Source organism: Pocillopora damicornis, chromosome 3 (assembly GCF_964200805.1).
Source record: "Pocillopora damicornis chromosome 3, jaPocDami1.2, whole genome shotgun sequence".
NCBI lineage: Eukaryota > Metazoa > Cnidaria > Anthozoa > Scleractinia > Pocilloporidae > Pocillopora > Pocillopora damicornis.
Window position 1 is genome coordinate 18,251,201 of NC_142672.1, and position 26,757 is coordinate 18,277,957.

Consider the following 26,757-nt stretch of genomic DNA (forward strand, 5'->3'; position numbering starts at 1 on the left):
TGCTGCTTGCTAAATGCATTTTGCAGCAGGCTAAACACTCGTTCAGCTGATGCGGAGCTAGGCTGCACCAACAAGATCTTTTTGACTGCAGCAGACCAATTTGGGAGAGCAGCGGCATGTGTAGCCCACCACTGTACTTTGCCTTCCTCTGTTTCAATGGTTGCACCATCAGTAATGGCAAGATAGTTTGGCAGCTCTTCCACAAGCTGTACAAGTTCTGCATCAGTAATGAAACTAAATTGCTTTAGTTCCTTGACTGATGCAGCAGTTGGATGTAGTGCTTGCACCTGTATTGGGCAGCATAAGCGTGCAGCCTTAAATGCACGGACAATATTATGGAATTGCACACTGAATTTCTGTTGGTAAAAACGGAAGCCTGGATTGATACATGCCTTTGCTTGAGCAACTATCTGGTTGTACAATGCCATATTTCTACCTGCATGTTGGTGAGCTTTGGCCTTAGTGTTTGAATAAGATTCAATGGCTATTGCATGTGCAAATGCCGACAAACGCTCACGACAATATTATGGAATTGCACACTGAATTTCTGTTGGTAAAAACGGAAGCCTGGATTGATACATGCCTTTGCTTGAGCAACTATCTGGTTGTACAATGCCATATTTCTACCTGCATGTTGGCGAGCTTTGGCCTCAGTGTTTGAATAAGATTCAATGGCTATTGCATGTGCTAATGTGGACAAACGCTCACAGCTAGTAAATACTAAGGGACCATCCCCCTCAAGATAATAAGTTGTTTGAACAAAGTGCTTGCCCGCATCAATCATAGCAGCAGGCTCAATGTCTAAGTCTTTAGCAGTATCTGGATCATCAAAAATCTCCAACAGGCTTGCACGGCAAACGGGAGACAGATTATCATTTTTTCTTAGAAAGGGCTCAACATCCTCAAAAAACTCCATAACCTGATTGAGGACTTCCCATTTGCTCCACCATCTGGTTTTGGAATGAAGTCGCATTGCTGTGCCAGTTCTTGTCGTCCACAGCAGCCGAACAGCTGGACTGAGAGAAAACATGGTGTTCCAACACCTAGAAAATGTGTCTAAGACACCAAATTCAAAGTGTTCCCCAACGTCATCGATTGTGTGTGAGAAACAGATGACATTAAGAATATTGGGGAAGAAAACATGACTTGACGCAATCCAGCTTCATTTACTGATGCACTATCTCTCATTGCTGCTAGAAGATGGTTTGGTTGCATTCCATACTCCACAGCCAGGTACTGAATCAGCCTTTGACCAAGCTCTTCCGCATTCATGCTCTTGGCTAGAATTTCTAATTTGAGAAGCCTCTGCTGTATATTCCAATCTTTGTCAATGAAGCGAACGATAATTGCCAACGCTTCTCCAAGTCTGGTGCTCCCGTCAAAGATCACAGAAAAAGCACTTTTGGCAGCTATTTCGGATTTCACAAAGTCTATCTCCTTCTGACGAATCATGGGAATGAATGCTGCTAGATGGTTCCGAGATGTCAAGCGATGAGCATATTTTTCAAGAAATGGTTGCGAACTGTCAACTTTTAAAAGTGGAATACCTGCCTTCAGTAGAGCTTCCACAAGCTCATATCGATAGAGCCTCATGTCTTCAGGTAATGTGGATCCTTTTGCTCCTCCGCTTATTTTTGCAAGAAGATCCTTGATATTTTGATCTTTCTTCTTGCTTTTCTTAATATTCTCCAGCGCTTTGATGTGCTTTATGGATGATACGTGTTTCTTGACAGAACTATTTTTTTTGGAAAGAGTTTTTCTGCAGGCGTCACATCTTAGATTTCCCGACACTGTAGTTAGGCACTGGTCTTTAAACTCGTTCACTCTTTCCCACGCGGACACATTTGGATCGACTGATCCACGCACATTACTCTTCTTTTCGGCTGGATTAGTCTGCACTTTTCTTTTCCGAGAGATACTGGCTTTTTCTGGAGTACTTAATCTAGCTCCAGCACTAGCTGCTACTTCTAAAGGATCTGAATACTCATCATCTTCACTCGAGCTCGAGCATAGATAATAGGGACCTTAAGCAGCTTCGTCGAGGACGAAAACGAGAACGAAATTATGACGAGGCATGCTCTAGGACACTGGGACGAGAACATCGTTTTCAGCGCGAAAATTGAAAGTTAAGCACCCGCGTCTTGTACAAAGACGAGGACGTCAACAAGTGAGGCTCAACAAGTGGTGGTTTTAGTTATGTCGTTGTTTAAAGACATCAGGGATTTTGTTTTTGTTGGATATGCCCACGACATGTTTGATGACGAAGAATTCTGCCTTCTCTATGACTTTTATCAGTCGAAGAATCCGGATTTTCCTTACAACTCGTACGCGTCGTTCGATTTGGGGGAAATGGATCTTGCTGAGTGTTATACCGAGTTTCGAGTCGAGAAATGGCACATTCCCTTGCTGGCAGACAGGCTACAGATTCCCCCAACATTCCAGTGCCCACAGCGTTCCGTTTGCGATGGCATAGAAGGGCTATGTATGCTACTGAAGCGACTGGCTTACCCCTGTCGATACAGTGATATGGTGCACAGATTTGCAAGGCCAGTTCCGGTCTTAAGCATGATAACAAATACTGTTCTCGATTATGTATATGACAGGCATGGCCACAGACTAACTCAGAGGAACATTCAATTTATGGACCCCAACCATTTGCAGCAATATGCAGACGTAATTTCAGCTAAAGGCTCTCCCTTGGACAACTGTTTTGGTTTTGTCTATGACACGGTTCGACCAATAAGTCGCCCAGGACAGCACCAGAGGGCTGTATACAATGGACACAAGAGAGTCTATGCATTAAAATTTCAATCTGTTGCCCTACCGAATGGGTTAATAGGAAACCTATATGGCCCAATAGGTAATAATAATTATAATACTGCATGGAATTATTTATGCATGGTAGTCACTTCAGTTTAAAATTGTTAATTAAAAATAACCCTGAAAAATAAATAGAAAGATGAAGAAAATAAAAAAACTTAAGATGGCAAAAAATTCAAAAGCCGGTCCCTGAAAGGTGGAACAACACTATCCAGGGATAAAACTGTCTTATTCCAGTCATAACTTTGTCCTGGGATAAAGTTATGACTGGAATAAGGCAGACTTATCCCTGGAATAGAGTTATTCCACCTTTCAGGAACCGACCCCTGAAAAAAAGGTCAAAAAGAGTAAAAATCAGGAATCAAGTACTGAAAAAGTCCCATCAAGTGGAGTTGATTGATCTCTTCAGAGATATTATTTTGCAGATTAGAATGTTGAATGAATTCTTTTGCAAAGAACTTAAATTTCCATCAGGTTCTCTACTGAGTATGCACCACAAGGTCACAACCATTGTCCACGCATCTAATTGTTTTCTAAACCTTTCATTTTCAGAAGGTAGAAGACATGATGCATCTATGTTAGCTGAATCAGGCTTGCTGCAAGGTCTCCAGCACCATGCAGTTTCCCCCCATGGCCACCTAATGTGCTTATATGATGATCCAGCTTACCCGCACAGAGTGCAACTCCAACAACCATTCAGAAATGCTGTTTTAACACCCCAGATGCAAGAGTACAATGCCAGAATGAGTTCTGTGTGGGAATCCGTTGAATGGCTATTTGGGGACATAGTAAACTACTTTAAATTCATAAACTTAAAAAAAAAATCTTAAAATAGGCTTGAGTAGTATTGGCAAGATGTATATTGTCTGTGCAATTCTGAGAAATGCACTTACATGCTTGTATGGAAATTAAACTTCCAAGTTTTTTTAATTAGACCCACCCTCACTTCATGATTATTTTGCCTGAATGTCACAAATGTACAGAAGCCAGTCAGACTAAACAACTTTAATAATGTCTTTTTACAGCATCACAACATGATGTGACGTAACTAACACAAGTATATAGGCAACAGCAGGCCATTAGCATTTTGTTTACATTAAATAGGAAAGTACCTAATGTCAGAAGTACACTGTAACAAAAACTACCAAACAAATTGTAAATAAACAATGCCTTACAAAGTGATATAATTATGAAGGCTTTTGAATGACAACAAGTTGGGACAAGGAAAAAACCCTTGTCACCTTTACTTCTTAACAACTTTTTCTAGGAGAGCCAGCATAGTTTGTGTTTGCTGTGTTTGCTGGCTTACAAACATAGCCTGCAAATTCTGAAGTTGCTGCTGTTGCTGTCTCATCATAGCAGTCATTGCTTCTTGCTCACTCCTTCTTAAATTTAGTTCTTCATGTGAGCTGCGCCTTGTTTTTTTCTTCTTTGAAGAAGTTTCTCCCACATCAGTTTCCCTGGTTTTAGTCTGAGACATCCTTTCCATTGCCAGTCTTCTAATGTTGTCAGCACCTGCCTTGTCTTACTCTGCTTTTCTCTTTTTGGTATCTCCAGACTCAATCTCAGCTCTAGCAGCTTTCTCTTTCTCCAAAATTTCTTCCAATAACAAGTCAATTTCTGTTGGTGTAACTCTTCTATCTAAGCTTTCTCCTCCTCTCTTAACTGCTCTGCTTTTCTGGTTGTCAGAAGTGTGTAGCGATCACGTACGGATCTAGTTGTAACTCTAAACTTTGGAGCTTGGATGCTATTTAAACTGGAGGCAATCTGCTCCCAGGTTTTTGCTCTTTCAACACTTCTAACTTTGTGGGCATATGGCTCAGTAACCAAAAGCTCTCTACAAAACAAGATGTCATGGTCCTTTGTCCAGACAAAGTTGGTTCTATGAAAAACGACACAAGCCAAAAATTACTTTGACAGCTTCAGTGGTAGATCCATTATTTTTAGACCATTACTACAAAGGATTTACCAGGAATGGAAAAAAATTAAGGGGGGGGGGGTGATTCCTATAAGGATATACTGGGAAATTCAAGGTAAATGAGGGTGGCCAGCAAACAAATTCACACACTCTGAATCAACTCTGGAGATTTTGCCAAAAATTCCTTCCATGATCTTTCTATTGAAAATATATTTTTTTGCATCCTGTTTATCACTTAATTACTTATTATTTTGTGTAATATTGTTGAATTTGTCTATCCTCTACCCCCACCCCTCTACCTCTGACACACTTCTAGCATCTCCCCAAGCTTTACTGATGCTATGATATTCCCAGTTTTTTTATCATTTTCACTCTTTTTTACCCCCTTGCTCACACAAACCCTCCCAACAGGGAAAACAGGTGTACAAAATACGGTTACATGTACATCTGAGAAGGGTGATGGGAAGAATAAAGTAATTCAGGTGGATTAAGGCTTACAAATAAACAGACTCCTCAACAGTGGTGTCTGTGACAGAGTATTTTAACAGGGTTCAAAAGTTTAGAGATGGAGAAACACTCACTATTAGGCAGGTACTTTTTAAGTTTATCGAAGGCTGAGGTTTCAATTACATTATTATACCAATATAATTTGTACCTTAGAACTAATGTCAATCTTATGCGGTAGTAATATTGTAGACTAATATTTATGTTTATTTATCACTGATACCCTCCAAGATTAGCTAATGCTACACGCGAGTTGTGTAAATTGTATTTCATATATCCGGTGGAAATAAATAAAAAGTAAAAGGTATGAAACACTTCTTTTCGCTAAAAAGGTTCGCTTTTATATCGTGATCAAAAGAAGCCGAACGAAGTGTGATTTGCGATGTGCGGATCTGGTGATTTCTGGTAAGAATGAGACAAATGAGGGCTCAGTTGAATGAGGGATAATATTCCATATCTAGCTAAATTCTAAAGCACAGCTTTGTCAAAAGACCAAAACAACTTGAGCTTACGTGTTTTTTCCCGCGCTTGCTGGTTGCTGTACGTCTATTGCATTCATCTACAAGTGTCAAACAAACAACATTTTAGAGAATTATCAAAACCTTGAACAAAATGTACAAAGAATATTGCTTGAGAATTAGTTCCTTGTTCGGAAGAATGAGAACGATCGTCACTTAACGGCAAAATGAAAGATACTTTACTTACGTTCTCACCACAACGAAAAACACTGACACCTGCCGTCCTCGACAACGCCACAAAAACGAAAACGAAATTTCAGACATGCGCACTCCGAAGAAAAGGTAAAATATGACTTCCGGTCGTTCTCGTCTTCGTCCGCGACGAAGCTGCTTAAGGTCTCTAATCACTCGGCTCCTCCATTTTGAATTTTTCAGCATATCCGCTGACCACCTTCGGCTGCCACCACAGGCAGACCACCAGGGGAATAATGTTTTTGTTTACAAAAGGTATTTTACGCAAAATCATGCATACAAGCAACTGATGCTTTAAATTAGAACTTGAATGGGCGGTTTTTAGTTACAAATTGCCTTTAAAAAGCATGAAAGTTATTCTAAAAAGAAAAAAGTTGCACGAAATCCGGAAGGTTGCTCGAAGGACTAAAAGTTGCTCCAAATCTGAAAAGTTGGTCAAAAGTTGCCGAGCAACTTATGGACAGCCTTAACCTTTGATCGCCCTCAAAACGAATCTTGTTGAAAGAAATATTCTTCATGGAGTCAGGGGTATTCAAACAACCTCAAACTACACATCGAAATGGCATTTTTCTGCTCAAAAGATCGTAAACAATAGATTCCACACTCACTTTGCTTCTTTGATAAACTTGGCCTTACTATCGTGACGTCACGAATAATTGGGTACCAGTACTCTTTCACACGGCCGAAGAGGAAGAGGAAGCCTAAATTCGCTACAATTTCGGACTTTTATCGCCTCGTAAAATAACAGACGCATCAGAATCACTCACAAATCTTAGCAGACACCCTCTACATGCTTCTATTTTTATGATTTAATGCTAAAAAATAGGCGTCATAAGGACTTTAACAATGGTGCACTGAAAACCTTTTCTCTTTTAGCTTGAAAAGTTTCATTGTCAATGCTGGCTTCAAAAATTCGCACTTTGAGTGTGGCTGTTTCAATGTCGTTGAGCGCGTCTAAAAGTTCTTGTTGCCAAAGTAAAGCATTGCATCTTTCCTATAATTGTAATCTTTCAATTACTAGTTGTTAGCATGACTCAGCAACCGCCTGATCGACCTTCACCTCCTTTATTTTTACACTTAAGTGGGAACTTGAACACTTACTGCTCTTTGTTGTCATCAGCAAAAACCTTGAAGCCGGGTGTTCCGCATCAATTCTATCACTTTCAATTCCAATATCATTTCTGAGAAGAAATCGCCAGTGCCATCCATACATACATACTTTATTTAAGGTGGATATACACTAAACTTGAGAGCTAGTTTACAGGTATTCCACCCAACAACTAATTGAAACCTAACAACGAAAGAGCACTAATGTCACAATACATCAGGTAAAATCACGAATCAAGTATTGATTAAAACTATTTAAAACCATTATTACAATATTACCGCCGCAGTCAAAATACTAGTCAAAACTAATGTTACGAATTTATTAATCCTTAAGGATTAATAAATTCGTAACATTAAGGATCTTAAGGGACTCCTCTTAACACCCCTTCCCACGTGGAGAAAGCGGTACCGAGCTTCACTCTTTGATGGCGAGAAGAGAGATAGCTTCACATTAGAGATAGCGCATGATCACTTAAGCCATAGAATTTAAGTTTTTCTAGTCGTATGGTAGACAGTCAAAGGCCTTACTTAAATCAATGGCTATCGTGCCGATGATATTGTGATTATCAAGATTCTCCTTCCACTGTTCAGTGAGTGCAAGGGGTGCCGTTGGGCAACCATGATATTTTCTGTATCCAAACATAGAATTATGAAAATATTCTCTGAATAAATTGTCAATTATTGATGAATGAGATGTTCAAAGATCTCGAAGACAGATGGAAGAACTGTGACAGGTCGGAAATTCTCCATAAACAATCCATGCAAATTTTGAAAGAAATGTCGCTTAATACTACACATTCTACGCCTCACATGACTGCACGTTTAATCTAATTCCTAGATAGACAAATGTTTAGATGTAAAGATGTGTCAATGTGTCGATGTGATTTGACTAAAAATGATTAATTAAAACAAATATCTAAGTACAAATACAATGACAACAAGAATAACGACAGAGTAACACGAAAGAGGAACGAACTTACAATTTGTGGCGTAACCAGGTCTGGCAGTAATACTCTTACACAAAAGGAACACGGCGCTAGCAAAAATTAGCAAAACAATGAATAGAAATGCAAAATCTTGTGGCAACAAGTGCTTTGTAATGGAACATATGAGGTCTTGATATGCTTACCATATATGGTAGTCGGGTAACAACCCCATCTCACTCGCTTGCCATAATTACGCGTAATCTTTTCTTCCCCACCCCCATCCTTTGCCTTATATTTGACTATCGACTGCCCCCTCTATACAAATTTCTTTCTTTCCCTAGCCTTCCGCTGCCATTAAACTCAAAGATGGCGGTAATAATCTTTTAAAGAAAATACTAAGAACTAGCTTGTCAAAATTACATGTAATCTTCACCTCTTCTGGGAGAAACATCCTTTTCCATTGATATTGTGGGGCTTGTGGGTACAGCTATCACCAGCTTTATCATCACTTTCATTTCCTCGGTAAGGTTCAAGAAATCACAATTCCACCATAATAAGGAGAATATCAACGGATATAGCGCTAGTCCACGGTAGAAATAATATTAATGCACATTCACAGGGTGGGGGTCCCTCTAATTGCATCACGCACCAGGAGTAGTTCTTTTGTTAACACCATCCGCACTATCATCAGCATCCTCAACATCAAATTTGCCATCAGTTTCTGAAAGATTGAGGTCGGCAATGTCTGGCACAAGTTTTGTAATAAGCACATCAGATGAGCATACAAAAGACATTCAGTAACTACCTGAGTTCTTATACATCAAGCAAAGAAATGATACACAAATTTCAAATTAAGACCGGTCTCATTAAAAATTACAATAATAGCAATATCAAAGACAACATCATCATTATAATCACCATCAACAACAGTAACAATAACAACAATAATATTAATAATAATAATAATAATAATAATAATAATAGTTAGAAATAGTGTTCACTAGAAATGCCCCCACGCGCGAAAACTTGTTTATGACAAGGTGTATTGAATATAAATACTGTGGATACGGCTGTTGAAAATTTCATGCCAAAAATTTTATTGAGGTTAACACCCATGCAAGTAGAAAACATTTTTGTAAATTGGACGATAAAATATATTATAATCCTGCAGTATGATATGAATATTCTGTCTAACAGCAACTTATTTTATGTTAATAAATTTGTGTAATGTTTGGGAAAAAATATCACCAATAACCACTACATCAATAATAGCCAAACTTACAACAAAGTATCGCCAGAAAATATATTGGTTCACAATCTAATTACCCAAAAACCAGGCCATATAAATTTCGGGATTTCTTTCTGTCATGTCTCAATGAGGTTTTGAGTTATGAAAAGGTTTTATAATCGTTTAATTTGGTGCACTCTTCTAGCTGAAAACTTGGACATAAAGTCTTTTTTCTGCAGTTTTAACTTCAAAAGCTCAAACCGTCACTGTTTTGACTGAAAAATTAAACAGAAGTTACTAAATCACTATTTTAAATTCACCTTCTGCAGTAGCGTGTTCAACTGCCGTGTGGCCCACTAAACAATTAATGGCCTCCCATCAACCAGAAAACGACAGCACACGGTCTCATTTTCAATCCCACCAACATGAGTAGCTTCATAGGCCATCACGCTGATGTAATTACCTCTTTGGTAAGCTGGTCTTTACACACTTTTCCGATCACTTACATTTCTGTGCACGATTTGTCATTTGAATACGTGGAATTAATTCTTCTTTTGAAGCACCAAGAGTTCTTTGAACTTGCTGAAGGGTAACTCTTCTTTGGCCGAGAAATAGACAGTGTTCAACTTTACTGCCATTTCCCTTCGACTTCTTTCCCATTTATCTTTCGTCCCTTTCCAAAAGGTTTTTCACGATTGATGACAACTACACAGATTCACGCTTGGCTTGCATGGCCTGTAAATGACCATTGCTCGTTCCATGAATTTGAATGGTTTCCTCTTTAAAAGAAGTTCATCCAGAAAGGAAAAGTGACTTTCCGGCCACCTCAGCTGGTGCTTCAAGGCAAATGCTGCAGGTCATGGAATTATCGTGTTCTGAATACACCAGCCAGGGAAACTCCTCTTTCCACGTTGGGATGAATTTCCTTTTCTGTGTCGGAGCCCATGGTGGTGATGCAGGCTTCTTAATGCCCTGGCCATTAAGTTTGTCGTCAAATTCAGCCTGTTCCGAAGTTTTTCTCTGAGATGGCCTGCTGAGTAGAGTTTGGGAAGTGCTTTCTGATTTCTTCTGAAACGCAAGAAGGGTCGGCTGTGTTTTTGATTTCATACTTATTTGTTTGTTCACAGTTGTTTTAGAATGGCTCACTGTTTGGTTATCATTATGTTCAGTGGTACAAAATGATTTGGGACAAAACAGGATCCAGGGCGACTGTAAAAAGCTCCAACTCTTGACCATCAAATGTTAATTTTGTTGATCTGTGATCCTGAATCATTCCCTTTAGCTTGCGATAGCTTTGGCATGACAACTCTATGTAACAATGTTTGCAATGGAAAATTGACATTGGGGTATAGAGAAAAAATTGGCCGTAAAATTACGGATGCAAGAGCCAGGATATTCAACATAGATGACCACCCGCCTGCACAGGCAGAAGTTAAGAGATTGTCTCTGTTAGAGCGGTCCGGTCGATTTTGCTTGAGACACGGATTTCGCTCATTTCTAGTGTGTTGTAAGACATTCATGTACCTATACTAAAACCACAATCCGTTTGATCAGATCTCTTTATTTTTCAGAGTTTTACGGAAATTAAATTTCACTCGAGCGAAGGCCTGTCGTGACACTTTTCAAGACTAATTTAAGACAACTCGGCAAACAACAAATACCACAGCCATGTATATTAACTCTATGTTATCCATCGAAGTGACTTTCGTGAACATTACGTTTCAATCAAGCAAACAGGAAGACGTGAATGACACCTTATCGGTTTGCTTAGATCACACACGCGAAAACCAATCAATTTCAAGGTAGATTTTTGAAAAAGTGAGGCGTTCTTTACTGATCCAGCTAGGAAGTAGGTGCCATAGGAAAGGTAACTACAAAAAAAAGACTTTGCGGCCCGGCCTTTACAAAAATACTATAACTCTGTGAACTTACCTAATTTTCGGCAATGTCCAAGTTGGGCCGCCATTTTGAGGGACTTGTCAACGTGAAGCGTAGCAGATATAAATCAAGCGGGTAGATCTAAAACTGTCAGAAATACATACGAAAGCAATTCAAATGAACTTTACTTTGAATTCAAGTGGCAAAATTTGAAATTGTTCGTTAACCTTACGATCCCCATTCGACCATTTCTTCCAACAATTCAAACACTACAACTAGTGTTCGAATTGCCCTCATCGATTCCACCGTAAGAAATAACCTGTGCCACCCAAGCTTCGACTCGAATGTGAAGTACGAGTCAAAGAACATAACTGCTTCATCTTCGAGACAATATCACACTGGTATTTTGATTTTCTGACAGACTAGAACGGTGATCAGGAAGCGATCGCCATGTTTACCTCATAAACGTGACCAGCCGCTGAGTGAAAACAGTATGGCGCGGATTGGGGAGGGTGGTGTGCTTATCGTCATACAATATTCGAATACATGCTTAAAAAGCTTTAGGACTCTCAGTCTAAACAGTGAAGGCATGCTTCGTGGTATAGACAACTGTTACTTTATTCTCATAACTTTCTCCTTTAAATTAAAACTGGTATTAATTAATAGAGTTATCAATATACTTCAACTGGGGTACCCATATGACCTTTTTGCTTGTCATCAGTGTATGAAATATGGTGTCTTTTCTACCAGAACTTTTATTTATGCCCCATTGCACGAAATGAACGCTATACTTAGAATGTTTGGTCTAAGTCATTTTTGCTGTTCCCAAGAATATATGCAAAATAATTGCTTTATACACAGCTGACTCTAAAATACGATTTCCTGTAGCAGCAACCAATGTCATTTAAGTATGGTGGTAATAAAACAAGCAATGTACAATTTTTAGCGTTTTCCACTCATAGGCCTGACATAAAATTGTCAAGTGAACTATTCTAGTTTCAGCTCATTCCTTGATTCGATCTGAACTTTTATCACTAAACACTATTCTTTTCATTTTCAATCGTCAGTTCAGAAACTAGCCCAGCCTTAGAATGACAGAAAAGCTTTTCAACGTTATCCATGTACCTGTCAGTGTACAGCATGACTGTTGGAAGGTCGTTACACACTACCTCCCTGATAAAGCCTGGGAGGGTACTTTTCTGCAGTTCCAACCCTGCCACTAGAGGGTCGTTAGCACTTTTTTCAAATGATCCTAAAGTCAGACCCAAGTTCTCCTTAATATGTTGGGTTTTGTCTGTAGTTTCTTGGAAGAGAGCTTGCATTAGCTGCCCTAGATACCCTACCTTGGCTTATCGTTGCAAACAGTGCTCGTTTAGTGTTATATTTGGTATTACAGACATTTTATGTTACTCTTTCCTTCGTGCTCTCCCTTGTTGTAATGTATGGCTGTACGGAACTTTGACTGTTTCCATGGAGTTTACCCACAAATTCATCTAAATAATAGCGAAGAAGAAGTATGGGGAACCATTGTGATATGCTTTCCCCATACTCGATGGAAATATAGTCTTATGGTACTTAGGACAAGACATATGTAGGGCCGCTTGGGCACAATAATGGGACCTTTAGCGATGACGACGAGAACGTGGACCACGACGTATATGAGCGATTGAGGCCTGGGACAGGACCGTTGTCCACGGTGGGAAACACAAACACTTTAGCACATCGGTTATGTGGACGAGGATCGTGGACGAGGATCGTGGACGAGGATCGTGGACGAGTGTTTGAGAGTAACAGCAGCATTTTGTTCCTGGAGGTAGAGGAAAAACTCCGTTCAACCCTTTCACCTGGGACCAAACAAACAAGAGGGTAACGTCACATGTTGCAGAGCTAGAAGTGAGAGACGAAAAAGGAGACATCATCAACATGACTAATCCTATAAGGAAAATCACCGTCATTTTACCCCTTGACAAGAAAGCTACTCACAATATATTGAAAGGGTTCAAGGTTTATCGTAAAATGATGATCAATCACAACATCACCGTTCAGTATGGACAGTCCTTCGTTAACGTGTTGTTTAAGCCCCAAAGCAGCGACCTGGTCATCTCAAAGGTGAAAGTGACCTCAGCCACAAATCAGAATTATGCAGATTGTGAAAACGTCGGGAATAACTGGATCAAAAAAGGCCGAATAAACTGCGACGCTAATGTTGCTGTATCAAATGTTAAAAAAAGCAAAATAAAGAAAACGACTCAGTCGCCTAGACCTGACCGAAGCAATGCTTCCTGCGTCACAATAAAAAAACCACCTGCAGTGTTTGAAGTAAAAAATATCAGTGTCCAAGTGAGTGAGTCAGCTTGCCTTTTCTGGGAAACAGAAACATCTGCTTGGAAAACTACAGGATGCAGGGAAAGGGAATAAGAATTAGCTAGCAATCGCTATAAAAAAAAACCCGCAAAAAAAAATAGATCCTATTACTGTTGATCTACCTGCAATCACGGAAAAAATCATTGGGAAACTAAATTAAATGTATCCCTACTTTTAACCTAAAACAATATTTCCTACTTCTCCTTCCCCATTTCCCTCCTTTAATGTTAATTTTCGGAAATCGTATTTGGGTGTATCTAAGTAAGAAAAGGTTGGAGCAGGGGAATTTTTTTTTTCACGTCAGTACTTATTGTTTGGAAAAGTAAAACTGTGCCTGTGAATAGACTGTTTCAACAGATTTTGTCCGCAATTGTAACTGTCGATTTTTCAATAAATTGATGGAAGCTTTACCTCGTGTTCGTCTTTGTTTTCGCGATTAGAACCAATTTTCATCTTATATGTCGCTGCGTTGCCTGCTGGCAATTCGTGAAAGATTTTATGACCAAAAACAATAAGAGGAGTGTCTGATTTGATTTATTTTATTGTCTTTGTATATGCGTGATCAGGCGATGTATTTCGATTCAGAAAATGACACATGTTGCAAAGTTTGCTTTTACAACCACGCAAATTGATACTTTTTTTTTCAAAGGTTGAGGAGGTCATAAACAATTCAGATATGAAATGTATCTGCAACCACTTGACGTCGTTTGGAGGAGGCTATCTGGGGCCTCCAAATGATGTTAGTTTTGTCAAAGACTTTCGAGAGCTTCGTTCACCGAATGAGAGCGGAAAATTTCTTGTCCTTGCTATCCTCCAAGCAACTTTGCTTCTCTACCTGGTTGCAATCGTTTTCGCAAGAAGAGAAGACCGAAAAGATAGAGCTAAGGTCAGTTGAATGAACTATTCCGACACTTGAACAACTTGCTGAGATGTTGCTTTATGCAGCGAATTCTATATGCATGTATTCTCTATAGGATTTGTTGAAAAACTACCTAAAATGTTTCTTTAAACACGATGTAGTAAAATATGATATAACTCGCCAAAATAAGTTTGAAGCGTGCCATTTTTTGAGCAATTGCTCTTAATAAAAAGGGATTTTTCCTCATCGAGATAACATGGTGATAGATGGCCTAGCACTAAGAACAATCGCTACACCCCAAAGCCCGAGCGTTAGTCCTTAAGCCAGTTGTTAATATCTTTGTTTAACACCTAAATCAACTTTAAACATCTATTTTCAGCTGCATGATTCAGAGCCTCCAGTGTTGTATCAAGCATCAGAGTTAGCTAATTGTCGTTACGAGCTGACCATTAAGACTGGTGTCTGATTAGGATCCGGTACAACCGCTAACGTATCCTTCGTACTCTTTGGAGTCGAAGGCAGGAGCGACATCCTTACCATCCGACAAGACTTCGATGCAGGGTTCCACCCGAAGTTTGCCAGAGGAACCGAACACAAATTCGCGGCCATTTTAGACAAAATTTTAGGTGATATTTACAATCTTCACGTCAGCCACGATAACTCTGGTAATGATCCTTCTTGGTTTTTGTAATACATTAAAATCGTTCCTGCTGGAACCGACAATAGTTGGAAATTCTCATTTGAAACATGGCTAAGCCTGGAGGATGAATCTTTATCAAATGAATGTTCGCAGAGTCCTTCCAACGCTCAGGGAAGCATAACAGCTGGAGCCTTACGCGAATTGTTTTCCGATGGGCATCTGTGGATGTCTATCTTAACGAAAACCCCTGGGAGTTGCTTTTCTAGATTCCAGAGAATCTCTTCATGCCTCTGTTTGCTCTACTGCACAATGGATGCCAGTGCTGTGTTTTATTACTTGGGTAACGAACCCTCCCAAAAAATCAGCCTGGGACCACTCCGATTCTCAGCGCGACAAGCTCTTACAAGCCTTCGGAGTATCCTTCTCACCTTGCCAACTCACATAATCATTACGCTGTTTAGGAAGGCCTCAGCAAATCCTCATAATCGATTTTGGCGATGCGTGCTTTTCTTGACGTGGGGTCTACTTTGCCTAGTGACTGCCACGGGTTTGACTGTGTCATACAGTCTCATGTGGGGAAGCGAAAAAAGTCATGAGTGGATGTCGTCAGTCTCTGTTTCCATTTTACAAGATAGCTTTGTATTGCAACCTCTTAAATGCTTTTTCCTCGCTGTGCTGGCCACGATGTTGTCAAACTGCAGAGTCAGAAAGGTATTTTGCAGTAAACAGTCCCCTGTGGAATCTGCAGATGACAATCGAGGCTCAACATCCACAAAGCCAAATGAATTGTCAGCATCGAGGAAAAAAAGTGTGGCAATGGCCAGGCGTCGGTTAATGATTAGACAGACTCTCTTTTACATTTTCTTTTTTTGTAGTTGTTGGTGTCCTTACGTACGGAAACAGGGATTTTTCAAGATATCTGTTCGTCAAAACTTTGGAGGACCACACGGAAAGTTTTGCGGAGGTAAGAAAATAAACGGATAGAAAAAGAAAGATCATAGTTTTTAGTTGGGATGACCCAGCTCAAACTTTACTATTTTCCTTATCTTTTTAGAAAAATACTATGCATACACAGAGCTTTTCAGTACAAGGTGGTCATAAGCTTGAGTCCAGTTCAATCACTTTTAAAATGTTCTTCTGAGATATATGATTTTTGTTTATTTTATACAATTCATGCATCAACTAGGAACTCTCACAGCCATCACTTACCAGCAAGCTGTCTGTTACAGTTGGATAAAATGCTGCACTGCTTTTGCTTGTTTTTGACTTTAAAATTGGGACTTAACTAAGGATGGTCTCTAACGATTTTCTTGGCAGGAATAAGAGATACCTTGATCAGTTTAGAAGAAAATAATATGCATAGTAATAGTTATACTTTGATACAGTTTTGAAGTGTGCTCCCTTCCTATGAGATGAAAACTAACAAAGATCCCCAGTATCATTGCATGTAGGTTAAGTAATTATTACTCAGGGAAAAATGATTTCTATTATTTTGAGTTGGAAAACTCCCGTGTACTATTTTTCTCTACTTATTTTTGTAGGTGAAAGATGAAACTTCATTCTGCAACTGGATAAATGAGTCGCTGATCACATATCTTTACTCGATAAATCAAGAAAGCAGTGAGCTGGCATCTACAGTGATCGGAATGGTCAGAATGCGCCAGCTGAGAGTGAAAAAAGGTACACCTAATACGCTTTTCTCATTATTATTGCATGAATACAGTTTAACTCCTAACACTCATTTTCTGCTTAGTTCAATGCCTTTCGGACGAAGTCACACAATGGTGGCAACAGCCTTGCTCAGAGTCCTACTCTCGCAAAAATGAATACTGAGAGCCTCTTCGTCCTAAGAAAGGAACCTCGCCACTCCGGTTCAATCAGAGTCCAATTCCATGGCTGTATAAAACAGCAAGCGAACTCGACTCTTCTTCAAAATGGTGCCGCCATGCTTAGTATGGTGGGTATTTGGCTGAGCTGGGCTACGAAGAAGAAACTGCCCGTGCGATAACAAATCTTTTGCAATCAGGACCTTGAGTCAATCGTCAAACAAGTGCCATCGTGTTGGAGTTTTTGCTTTTAAATCCAGGGACAAACATTTTGGCTGTCTCGTCTTTTTTCGTAGAATTTCTCCAAACTGGTCAGGCAACGGTTAAAAGAAGCATTGATACCATCTCGCTGTACACCACAGAATCCTTCCTACATATTTTTCAAGGCATATGCTTTGTGTTTTTTATAGCCATGGTTATTTTCAAAATCGGCGAAACAATAGCATATTTAGTCAGAGGGCGGTGCCGATACGTTTGCTCTTTTAGGTGTTTGCTTGATTTTGGCCATTTAGCGACATCCATTTTACTACTTGTATCGAGTTTTATGAAGTCTTACCTCACAAAGATGAGTGTGCTTAGGCTGGATGAAAACACATTTGCTCATGTAAACTTTGAAACGCCCCTCTTATGGGCAGAAGTTGAAAACAGTCTTCTCGCCTTTCTCACTTTCTTAACAACCTTTAAGCGACTACAACTTACCTATTTTAATTTCTACACGCGGTTGTTCTCTAATGCTTTAAGGATCTGGATGCACGACCTTCTCTCGTTCTGTATGGTCTTATCGATCATATTTCTTGCTTTTCTGCACACGGGAATTTTAGTTTTCGGTCCGTCCATCGGCAGGTACGCGAGCTTTTGGCGGGCCTTTGCTTTCCAGCTGGAGATAACTCTTGGCAAAGTGAAGTCTCGACCTATAAAGGAACTGGCTGAAGGCATCCCAATTTTTGGACACCTTTTTGCGGTTTCACTTCTTTTTAGCATTACCATAGTTTTAATGAACTTTTTTGTCTCCACTTTAAATGATTCCCTCGCCGAAGCTAAGACTGTGGAAATAGGTGAATGAAAGTGATCCTCGCAGTAATTTGCACTACTTAGGCAGTAGTGAAAATAAGGCCTGAAAAAAATTCAGGCCTGTACGGGATTTGAACCCATGACCTCTGCGATACCGGTGCAGCGCTCTACCAACTGAGCTAACAAGCCAACTGGGAGCTGGTCATGAAGTTGGTTCTAAATAAACCCGTGACGGTATCGCAGAGGTCATGGGTTCAAATCCCGTACAGGCCTAAATTTTTTTTCGGGCCTTATTTTCACTACTGCCTAAGTAGTGCAAATTACTGCGAGGATCACTTTCATTCACTTCTTTATCCGCAGTTCAAATATATGACTTTCATATATTCTTAACCATTTATTCAATCACTTCACGGGTTTATTTAGAACCAACTTCATGACCAGCTCCCAGTTGGCTTGTTAGCTCAGTTGGTAGAGCGCTGCACCGGTATCGCAGAGGTCATGGGTTCAAATCCCGTACAGGCCTGAATTTTTTTCAGGCCTTATTTTCACTACTGCCTAAGTAGTGCAAATTACTGCGAGGATCACTTTCATTCACTTCTTTATCCGCAGTTCAAATATATGACTTTCATATATTCTTAACCATTTACTGTGGAAATAGATAAGGAAACTGAACAGGCGGTAACTGCTGGGCAGCCTGTGAACACAATTGTTGACAAGACTAACGGAGTTAACGTTTCATCAGAGAATAAGGAAAACGAGAGGAAAGGAGAGAAAATGCGTGAAGGAGAGACAACCGAAAGAGGGAATCGCGCGATATTCTTTGATAAAATCAGCAAGTACCTCAAGACAAAGGCTTTCTTCGATGAAATCAGTGAGCAGCTCAAGACCATTGATACCCTTCAGCTGCCCATCCTGCGTTTAAAGGTAGATAAGGTTTCCAGACGTATCGACGATGCCATTTCTAATGACGTGGATATTAGAGAGCCATCGACAGTCAATCAAAAGGGGAAAAGGAGAATCCAGTTTGGAAACAGCGTTACAATACCGTTTACAGAGCATCGTAATCCCTTTCCACAACAGGAGAAAGTATAAGAAAACAAATTTGAGATAGTGCGATATCGTTCGTTCTTTATTCAGATAAAAGCATAATGCTAGGATCTTGATTTGATTAAGAAAAACCACTGTTCTTGCGCTGGATTGTGTCACTTTTGTGTTCATGTCACTTGGTGCGTGAACTTTGTCAAGTGCGTTAACATAGTTGAGATGAAGCTCTGCATACATGTTACGTGGCACTAATCTGATATCGGTTGTAAAGAGTGTAATTGCATGGCTTTGATATTTCATTGACTGGTAACTACTTCAGATCTAGAGGGACAATCAGGCAGTAAATACGCGGGAAATTACTGAATACAACACTTGGATAATACAATCAAAGTAGGAAAAAATTAAGGTATGTGGATTTTCATCTTCAGTTTTTTTAATTTATCCTGAGGCAGACTCTTCTTTGATACTGAGGAACATCATCTAGCCGGGAAGAAAAGATCGCCTAATCTGAGTGAGCTAAAATCGAAGAAAGCAATCCCATAGCTCATTTCTGTATTACATTTCTTTGATGTCTTAATCTTTATGTCGAGTGATGGTTGCGTTACCATGTCATTACATCACAGTAAGATCATAACTCACTTGTTACTCGGTCAGAGAAAATTTGGGTAAGTTTCAAAACTGACCATTCTATGATGGATCAATTACAAACTATAGCTGAAGTGAAAAAAACAAACAAACAAACAAAAACACTAAGAATAAGCATATGCGGAGGAATGAAAAATTAATGGATTACTTTCCAATAAGCGTGGCTTCGTATGGGTGTAACTTCCGTAGCGGAGTGGAAGTTGCTGACTGGGGCATAATTTTGTCAAGTTAATCTCAGTAACTCAAAATATGTGTGATAGGCTGATCCACAAAATTGAAGCTGTAAATTTGTTTCTGTGTTATCTTGCATCAGCGAAGAGAAGAATTTTGATTTTCAATCAGCTTTTGGCATTTTTTTGTTATTGTTTGGTGGAGATGGAGTGCGACTTTGCCTTGTCACCACCAATCACCAAATTAAAGAAAGGCGGGCTGAAAAGTCTTGATTAGTGATATATTTAAGGCCAATCTGCCGTTTGTATATTAGTTATCTAATGTTTAAGCCTAATAAATTGTTATAAATCAGTTTGGTAAGATTTTTTTGAACCTGGTCAGAAGGAAATCAAGGAAGTTGAGTGCGATTTGCTGCATATCTTCAGTCGTTGCTTGAAGTTTAGGAGAAAGTGCCGCTACAGCTCTAGACATGTTCTGAGTAAAAAATTCCTTGACTGATCATTTGACAGTAAGAAACTATTGGGCAACAATATACTGCTGGTAAATCAGGGTTACAGAGAGATAAATAAATTACGCACAGTGAAGAGTGCACCATTTTTTAAGGTTTTATTCTAGATTCTAGATTTTAATTACATAATAATTGCTATTTTTTTCTCTACTCAGATTTGTGATAAGTAAAAGTAGAAAAGGACGATTTTTCGTCTTGTCACGAGCAAGTTTCATTGAAAATATTCAGAGTCCTCATGTAAAATAGAAGCTAGACTTTCTGTTGCCACAAACGGTGACTAACCTTGAAAATCAAAATTTTGAATCAAACTCTTGCACGGAGGCGTCGATCAAACCAGCCCTATATATTGTACACAGCGTTTAATGCAACATTAAGTTCAAAATGGAGAAAAAGCTGAAAGACAAACAGGAGCGTTAACTTGGTGACCGCGCATGCTCGAAAACTTAGATATCCCGTCGGCCGAGCGTCGAGAAGCTGTAACACCTTCGGTTTCCGCGCTTTGATGCTGTACCTTTAAGCCATAGAGAGTTACGGCGAGTAAGGCCATTACACGGCTCTTTGTGACACGCATCTTGAATACTGCAAGGCAGTAGGGCTTGTACCTTTGGCAGAAACTGTTGGCCATTTTGAAAATGTATCGACACTTCTCCACTGATGATAGTAACTCACACTTCCCTTACCTGCCCTATCCGGGCCCGAGTCTAATAGGGCTAAACGCAGTAACGAATGAAGTAGAATAGTTTGTTTTACAATGTAGTCAACTTTTGACGTGGATCTCGACGATTCAGCTGCATCCTAACAGTCGTCTTCACTTAGGCGTGTGCAGTTGACTTCATTGCCTGAAGAGGACTATTTGAAAGGTCGACTTTTTTCTTGTAGATTAAATATTTATATTAAATATTTACTTTACTTTAATATTTATATTAAATCAAAATATCGAGTACTATCATTGCAAGATAATAAATGAACAAATATATCAAATGAAAATGACTGAACGTATCGATGAAGTAACAAACCAAATTTTATTTCAACTTTGCTGAAAGTAAACTATAGTTGAGCTCTTTTACCATAAGAAATAAAACGAAAAACGACTGGGCGTTTCTAACATTCCATTCCAGAGTTGAACAATTTTTAAGACAAGATTCTGAAATCCATATGGTTAGTAAAACGACTAAATGAAGAATGATCAACTAATACTTTGATTAAAGGTTTCAATAAGCACAATAAGGAGATCAGAACAAAACTAGATTGTTGTGAATCTCAGTCGCCATGCTGAATGGTAATGAATAAATTTGCCCTTGGTTATTTAACTGAGAATGATTTTATTGGAAATTACTTTCCAAGTGTATTGATCAAATAGGAAACTGTTCAGTGAAGGGAAGAAAATTTTGTTTTGACAGAAAGATATATAAAAGAGCAAAGTTGTGTTAGACGAAGAACTGATTAAGGAGAAAAATCAGTTGAGGATAGAGAATTAGTACAAAGGGTTGTCTAGAGCCGGTTAGTTAGAGAGGCAATTAATTAGGGGATATGAGCAATGCCTTTCAGTAATTAGTAATAGGTATGTTATTAAGTTAATCTCAGTTAGTCACTCCACTGTAATGGTTATTTTTAAGTCAAATTGATTGTGCAACCACTGCGGTAGGTGAGAAAATTAATATATTATATATATGGGGATTGAGGACGAGAGAATTAACTTGGATCGTTATGTTACACTCAAAGATATCGGTGGGTGTTTTTATTACAAATTAGTAAGTCGAGTGGTTAAATAGTTAGTTGATCAGTACGTTAGTTTTTTAGTTAGTTAGTTGGTTTGGTAATCATTTTTTTAGCTAATCAGTTAGTTATTTTGTTAGTCAGTTCGGTAATTAATTGGTTACGTAATAAATTAGTTAGTCAGTTATCCTATTAATTAGTTGGTTAGTTGGCTAGATAGTAAGGCAGTAAATTTGAAAGTTAGTTAATGCCAAGCTTAGTTGGTGATTTCATTAATTGGTACAATATTAGTAAGAGAGTAGTTGATAAAGGAACTGAGGACACGTACAGAACAAAACATATCTGTTGGACATCGTATAAGTTATTAGTATGTTACAGAAAGATAAACTGCTGATCGTGGGGAGCCAGTGTGTTGGTTAGTTTGAGAGTTAGTAAACCTTTTAGCTATATTGAGAATAGTAGAGAGGAGTTCAGAGAAAGATGTTGGCATGTTTCATTATTAGTTGTCACTATATCAGTATGTATTAGTATATATTAGTATGTTACCCTTGCAATTAGTTAATTGGTTAGTTAGTATGTTAGTCAATTAGTATGTGAGTTGGTAAGTAATCGGTTAATTAGAAAGTTAGTTTATTAGTCCAATTAAAACAGTGGTTAGTTAATGCTTGTCATCATTACATTGTATTTTGGGGATCTATTACTTAATGACTGAATTTGTTTTCATTATTGCGTTTGGAACATGTGAATTAGTACTTAGTCGAAGAGAGTGCTGTGAATTAGTTGCATCCAGAGAATATTCTCTTGGTTGCGTGCAAGGGTTGTACATAATGGAAGGAGAGACGGAATTGGGTTTTTTTAAACATTAGCTGATTTGACACAACATTCTACCGTGCAAACTACAAATAGTTAATGCTAACTTTTACATATGCGTGTGAATAATGCTGGGATTTTTGTTAAGAATCAATAATTAATGTCAGAGAAATGATCTAAGCGTCCGTTACAAATGTTACAAATTTCTTGTGCAAAAACAAGAATTCTAATCAGGATCATAACGTCCTAAGCAGTGGGTCATTACTGAAAGTGGGTGCTTAAGAAGTTATCCTGCGTAAGTAGACAGCTTTCTAATGAAGTGTTCGTTCCATTACTGCTGAGAATGCGGCGATTACTGAGTCATATCCACGGACTTCCCGGATGTCTGTTACGTCTGTACGTCATGATGTGATCGCTCAATCCTAAAGCTGTCTCAGTTAGCAGACATTTCAGGGTATCTTACGAGGATCTTGATTTTAGTCATCGCGTGGAATTGCTGGAATGATGAAGTGTAGTAAAGGTGGATCGTTGACAAATCATGTCTCCAAAATTTGCGGTCTTCTCTGATTCAGTGTTCTTCGAACATCTGAAGGCTTAGTCCTAATTAGGCAAAGAAAGGCTTCGGTGTAATTACTCCCTTGATGTTGCGCTAAGCTGAAATGTGAGGTATAAATAACACGTGGAAATACATGCCACTTGATTTATGAAGAAACAGCACCTCATGCCGGCGTCAGCTAAAAGTCACAGCGTGAGGTCGGATTCAAGTTCAGAATTATAGCAGTTTTTTAATTACGTGCCAAAACTTCTGAAGCGAAAGTAATCACAACAGCCAATGAGAGTAAAAGTTAACATCATTATCAGCCAATGAGAACTTAAAGTAAAAAGAAGCGAAGTTCTACAAGCGTAGGAAAATGTAAATGGTCAAGTCTTGATTGGTTCAGTTATTTTTGCATCTCTAGATCAATCACTAAGGGACGCAAAGCAAACAGAGAGCGATTCCGGCTCACTTCCGACTCTCAATCTTAAGTTTCTGTTAAATGTTTCATATTTTGAGAGATTCTTATTACCTTAAAGTCATCGAAACTCTTTGATGTAATATCAGAGCTTTTCCATTTGAAAAGCAATTTCGATCTGGTTTTCTGAGTGAAAACAAGATAATGACGAATGGCGTGGAGGTACATTTTGATCATGAAGACGACTTCAACAAAGAAGGTATCTCTTGAACGAGAATTCGCAGAGGAAACGCCTGGGGAAACAATTGTGTCTAGGCCAATTGATTTTCTACTCGATATCTTTGAGTCCAGTATTCTTTATCTTTCCTTGAATACGCACGATGATAATCTTTAAGCATTTCATCCCGGCTTTAAAGAATAGCTTACAGTTCGACAACTAAGAAGCCTTATAGACAACGCAATTTGTTTGATAAATTCTGAACAGTTCTAATTACAGTCCATCAAGCTGTGCGCAAGGATTTATGGGCAGTAATCAAAACTTTTGGTTGTCAGTTGATAATAGCCCTCAAGGTTATTTTGAAAGCAAAACTTCAAACTTTTTGTTCACGAAAAAAAATTGCTAATTTGACATGGACAGTAATTTCCTCTTTGAAAAGGATCTCTGTTTCAGAAACTGTAGTTCTTTCACGGCTCAAGACACTACAATGTGCTCAGAGCGTATTTCAATGAATGATGATTGATAATGCATTTTTGTTAACTTTCTCACCACACACGCCGAGTAGGGCACTCTCGCAACGGGACCTTTTCAATGAGAATCATGCTATTAATCTAAGAAAATATACTTGGACGCTCAGAAAGCTTGGGAAATATTTCACAGAGTATAGAGGTTCAGGGACATCAGAGAGAACACAGCACTTTTACCACCATTTCGTTCGACAGATAGCCTTGTGTAAGAGCAGGTTTAATTCATTATAAAGACAAACAACAGCAGACAAATCACACAGGGATTTCATGTTGTGAATAGTTTCCCTTGCCCTTACAAAAGTTCGCGTGTGGTGTGTGTATAACTTAAGCAGGTCGCTTTGGAACCCAGTCATTCGTTATTTGAAAACAACTCGCCAAAATTTTCAAAATATCACTAAAAGGCTCCAAATCATACACTATTGAATAGAAATATGTCAGGCAACCTTGAGATCGTCCTTTGTACAAGTTGAGCCGAATTTCTTTCACTTTTTATGATTTCGTGAGAGCATAAAAATTTTGCAGCCCGTGAAATGACAATGGTCTATTCTTCTCTAAACAGTGTGTTTGAGTGAAACTCATTGTCAAGTTGAATTGTAAATTATTTTCGGATAATATTAAAGAATGTCATACAAAATTAAAAACTCCGACTGACAATCTCTTAGTAGGCTCCCGTTATTCATTCGAAAAATTCCAGTTGTTGTGATCTCAACTTTGCCATCAAAATTGCATATATTTTTCCTTCGTTTCTAGCTAACACTCGCCGCTTACCTTTATAGATATTTCATCGATAATTTTGTCCTCTCATCGTCAAAGACAAAAGCTAATTTTTTGTATTTCAAAACTTGATTTTCTAAAGGTCGATTTGTCCAACTTTTGGTCGTTCGATTACTCCTCATAGATGTGTTTTAAACTTTTTAAAATTTCTCCAGTTTTTGGCGTCAGATTTCGGTAAATCTAGCGCTTTGATGAAAAAGGAAGAGATACGAAATCGCTCTATAAATCTTATCAGTTGAACCAGATTTCATCTGCATAAATATTTTAGCTGTTTCTCTCATAATAAAGATAAGTTTCTTGCTGAGATTTAATTTTTGCAAACCTCATCGACATATTCAATCACGGTGTCTGTAGCTACCGTCCTTAATTTTTCTTTAAAATAAAAAGAAAAGTTACTTTCATGTTAGTTTCATTGGAATTTTCAAATTTACCATTCTGTGTGGCATAAGCTTCTTCTCAAACAAAGCTGTGCGTGCGAAGTTTGAATATGTAACAACACTGAATAGAAATGGAAAGTGTGAAATCACGTTAACTATAAGCTTTCTTACCAGAGTTTGAAGTCAGAAGATTGTCATCTTCCTCTTGAGTGAAGTTATTATAATTAGTAAGTGCTAGTTGGCGCATTTGCCCGTATGGGCCAATACGTGAGATTACCAGTGTAAGAAAGCTTGCAACGAACGCGAATGTAGCATGTGTGGAAAGGACTGACTACACCTGTTGTATTCCGTATAAACAGGAGGAGGTGGTGTCCTGTTATTTCATTGGCTAACACCTGTCACGCCCTTCGATGCCTGCGATTGTTTCAAGTCAGCGGTAATCACATTTGATGGATTGTATGGCTATTTATTACAAACAGCAATAAAATATTGATAATTCTTCCAAAACATACTTGATCGAAAACTTTGCGCTGTCGTAGTGCGTATCTTTTCAGCCGCAAATTTTTGTCAGGAAGAGTCATTTTTGTAAACAGAAGGAACCATTTGATTAATTCGAGCGTTTAGATTAACGAGCTCAACTGAGAAGTTTTGTATTTTAGGAATATCAGAAGAAAAGATCTTATGATAGGAACATTTGATAAGGATACAATACGCCATAACATACAAGCAAATAAAGAATAAAATCGGGCTTTGGTACTAAACATCAGCAAATTACGACGAAATCGTCGTTGTATGCAGTTCAAATAAGTTTGTTTAACAAGAAATAATACTTTGACTCTTCATCTACGTTGTAAGTATGAGTGGAAGCAAAAATGGGAAAACACAGGCAGCACACATTGAGGATTAGGGCACGAAAATGAGGTAATTAGTTCGGAAAGTAAATTTGCTTTGCCACTTTGTAAACAGCAACAAGCATCTGTTACAGGATCGGAATTGGTGAACACCTGCCGTTTTTGCATAAAATTAAAGAAATCTTTGGTCGTGCTGGTTATTCAGTGGTTTTCATTCAAATGTGTGTTCCGTTAGTATTTATAAATAAAACACAATGAACATAATGCCCTGTGTAAATAGTAACTTGTGAATGATTCTGTAGAGAGACATTCTGATTATTTACTATCAGTAGAGTTGCAATTTCTGCAAGTCTAAGTTAGCGTGATGGGTTCT

General features: G+C 38.7%; 2 protein-coding genes, 2 long non-coding RNA genes and 2 pseudogenes across 4 annotated transcripts in view; 2 read left to right on the forward strand and 4 right to left on the reverse strand.

The window, feature by feature from the left end:
• LOC149048624 (uncharacterized) overlaps window positions 1-1,045 on the reverse strand; it is a 1,359-nt gene extending 314 nt beyond the window's left edge. The window contains exons 1-2 of the mRNA XM_089202355.1: window positions 628-1,045; window positions 1-436 (exon numbers count right to left, since the gene is read on the reverse strand). The exon at window positions 1-436 is cut by the window's left edge and continues 314 nt beyond it. Coding sequence (XP_089058481.1) covers window positions 1-436; window positions 628-1,030 — 839 coding nt within the window. The 5' untranslated portion in view covers window positions 1,031-1,045. The remainder of the gene's footprint in view (window positions 437-627) is intronic.
• Window positions 1,046-1,056: 11 nt separating this feature from the next.
• On the reverse strand, window positions 1,057-2,102 carry LOC149048625 (uncharacterized). Its single transcript, XM_089199509.1, has 2 exons — window positions 2,089-2,102; window positions 1,057-2,002 (listed from the first exon to the last, which is right to left on the reverse strand). The coding sequence occupies exons 1-2, from the start codon at window positions 2,100-2,102 to the stop codon at window positions 1,057-1,059; spliced, it is 960 nt and encodes a 319-aa protein (XP_089055635.1).
• LOC149048626 (uncharacterized) lies at window positions 2,103-4,194 on the forward strand (annotated as a pseudogene).
• Window positions 4,195-4,302: 108 nt separating this feature from the next.
• Window positions 4,303-5,992, reverse strand: LOC113680910 (uncharacterized). The gene is made up of 3 exons (XR_016185003.1): window positions 5,948-5,992; window positions 5,755-5,801; window positions 4,303-4,702 (listed from the first exon to the last, which is right to left on the reverse strand). It is a non-coding gene; the product is annotated as an uncharacterized LOC113680910 (long non-coding RNA).
• Window positions 5,993-12,231: 6,239 nt separating this feature from the next.
• Window positions 12,232-18,883, forward strand: LOC149048627 (polycystin-1-like protein 2; annotated as a pseudogene).
• A 2,279-nt stretch (window positions 18,884-21,162) lies between these two features.
• On the reverse strand, window positions 21,163-25,887 carry LOC113666910 (uncharacterized). The gene is made up of 2 exons (XR_003445839.2): window positions 25,705-25,887; window positions 21,163-23,285 (listed from the first exon to the last, which is right to left on the reverse strand). It is a non-coding gene; the product is annotated as an uncharacterized LOC113666910 (long non-coding RNA).
• Window positions 25,888-26,757: the final 870 nt, after the last annotated feature.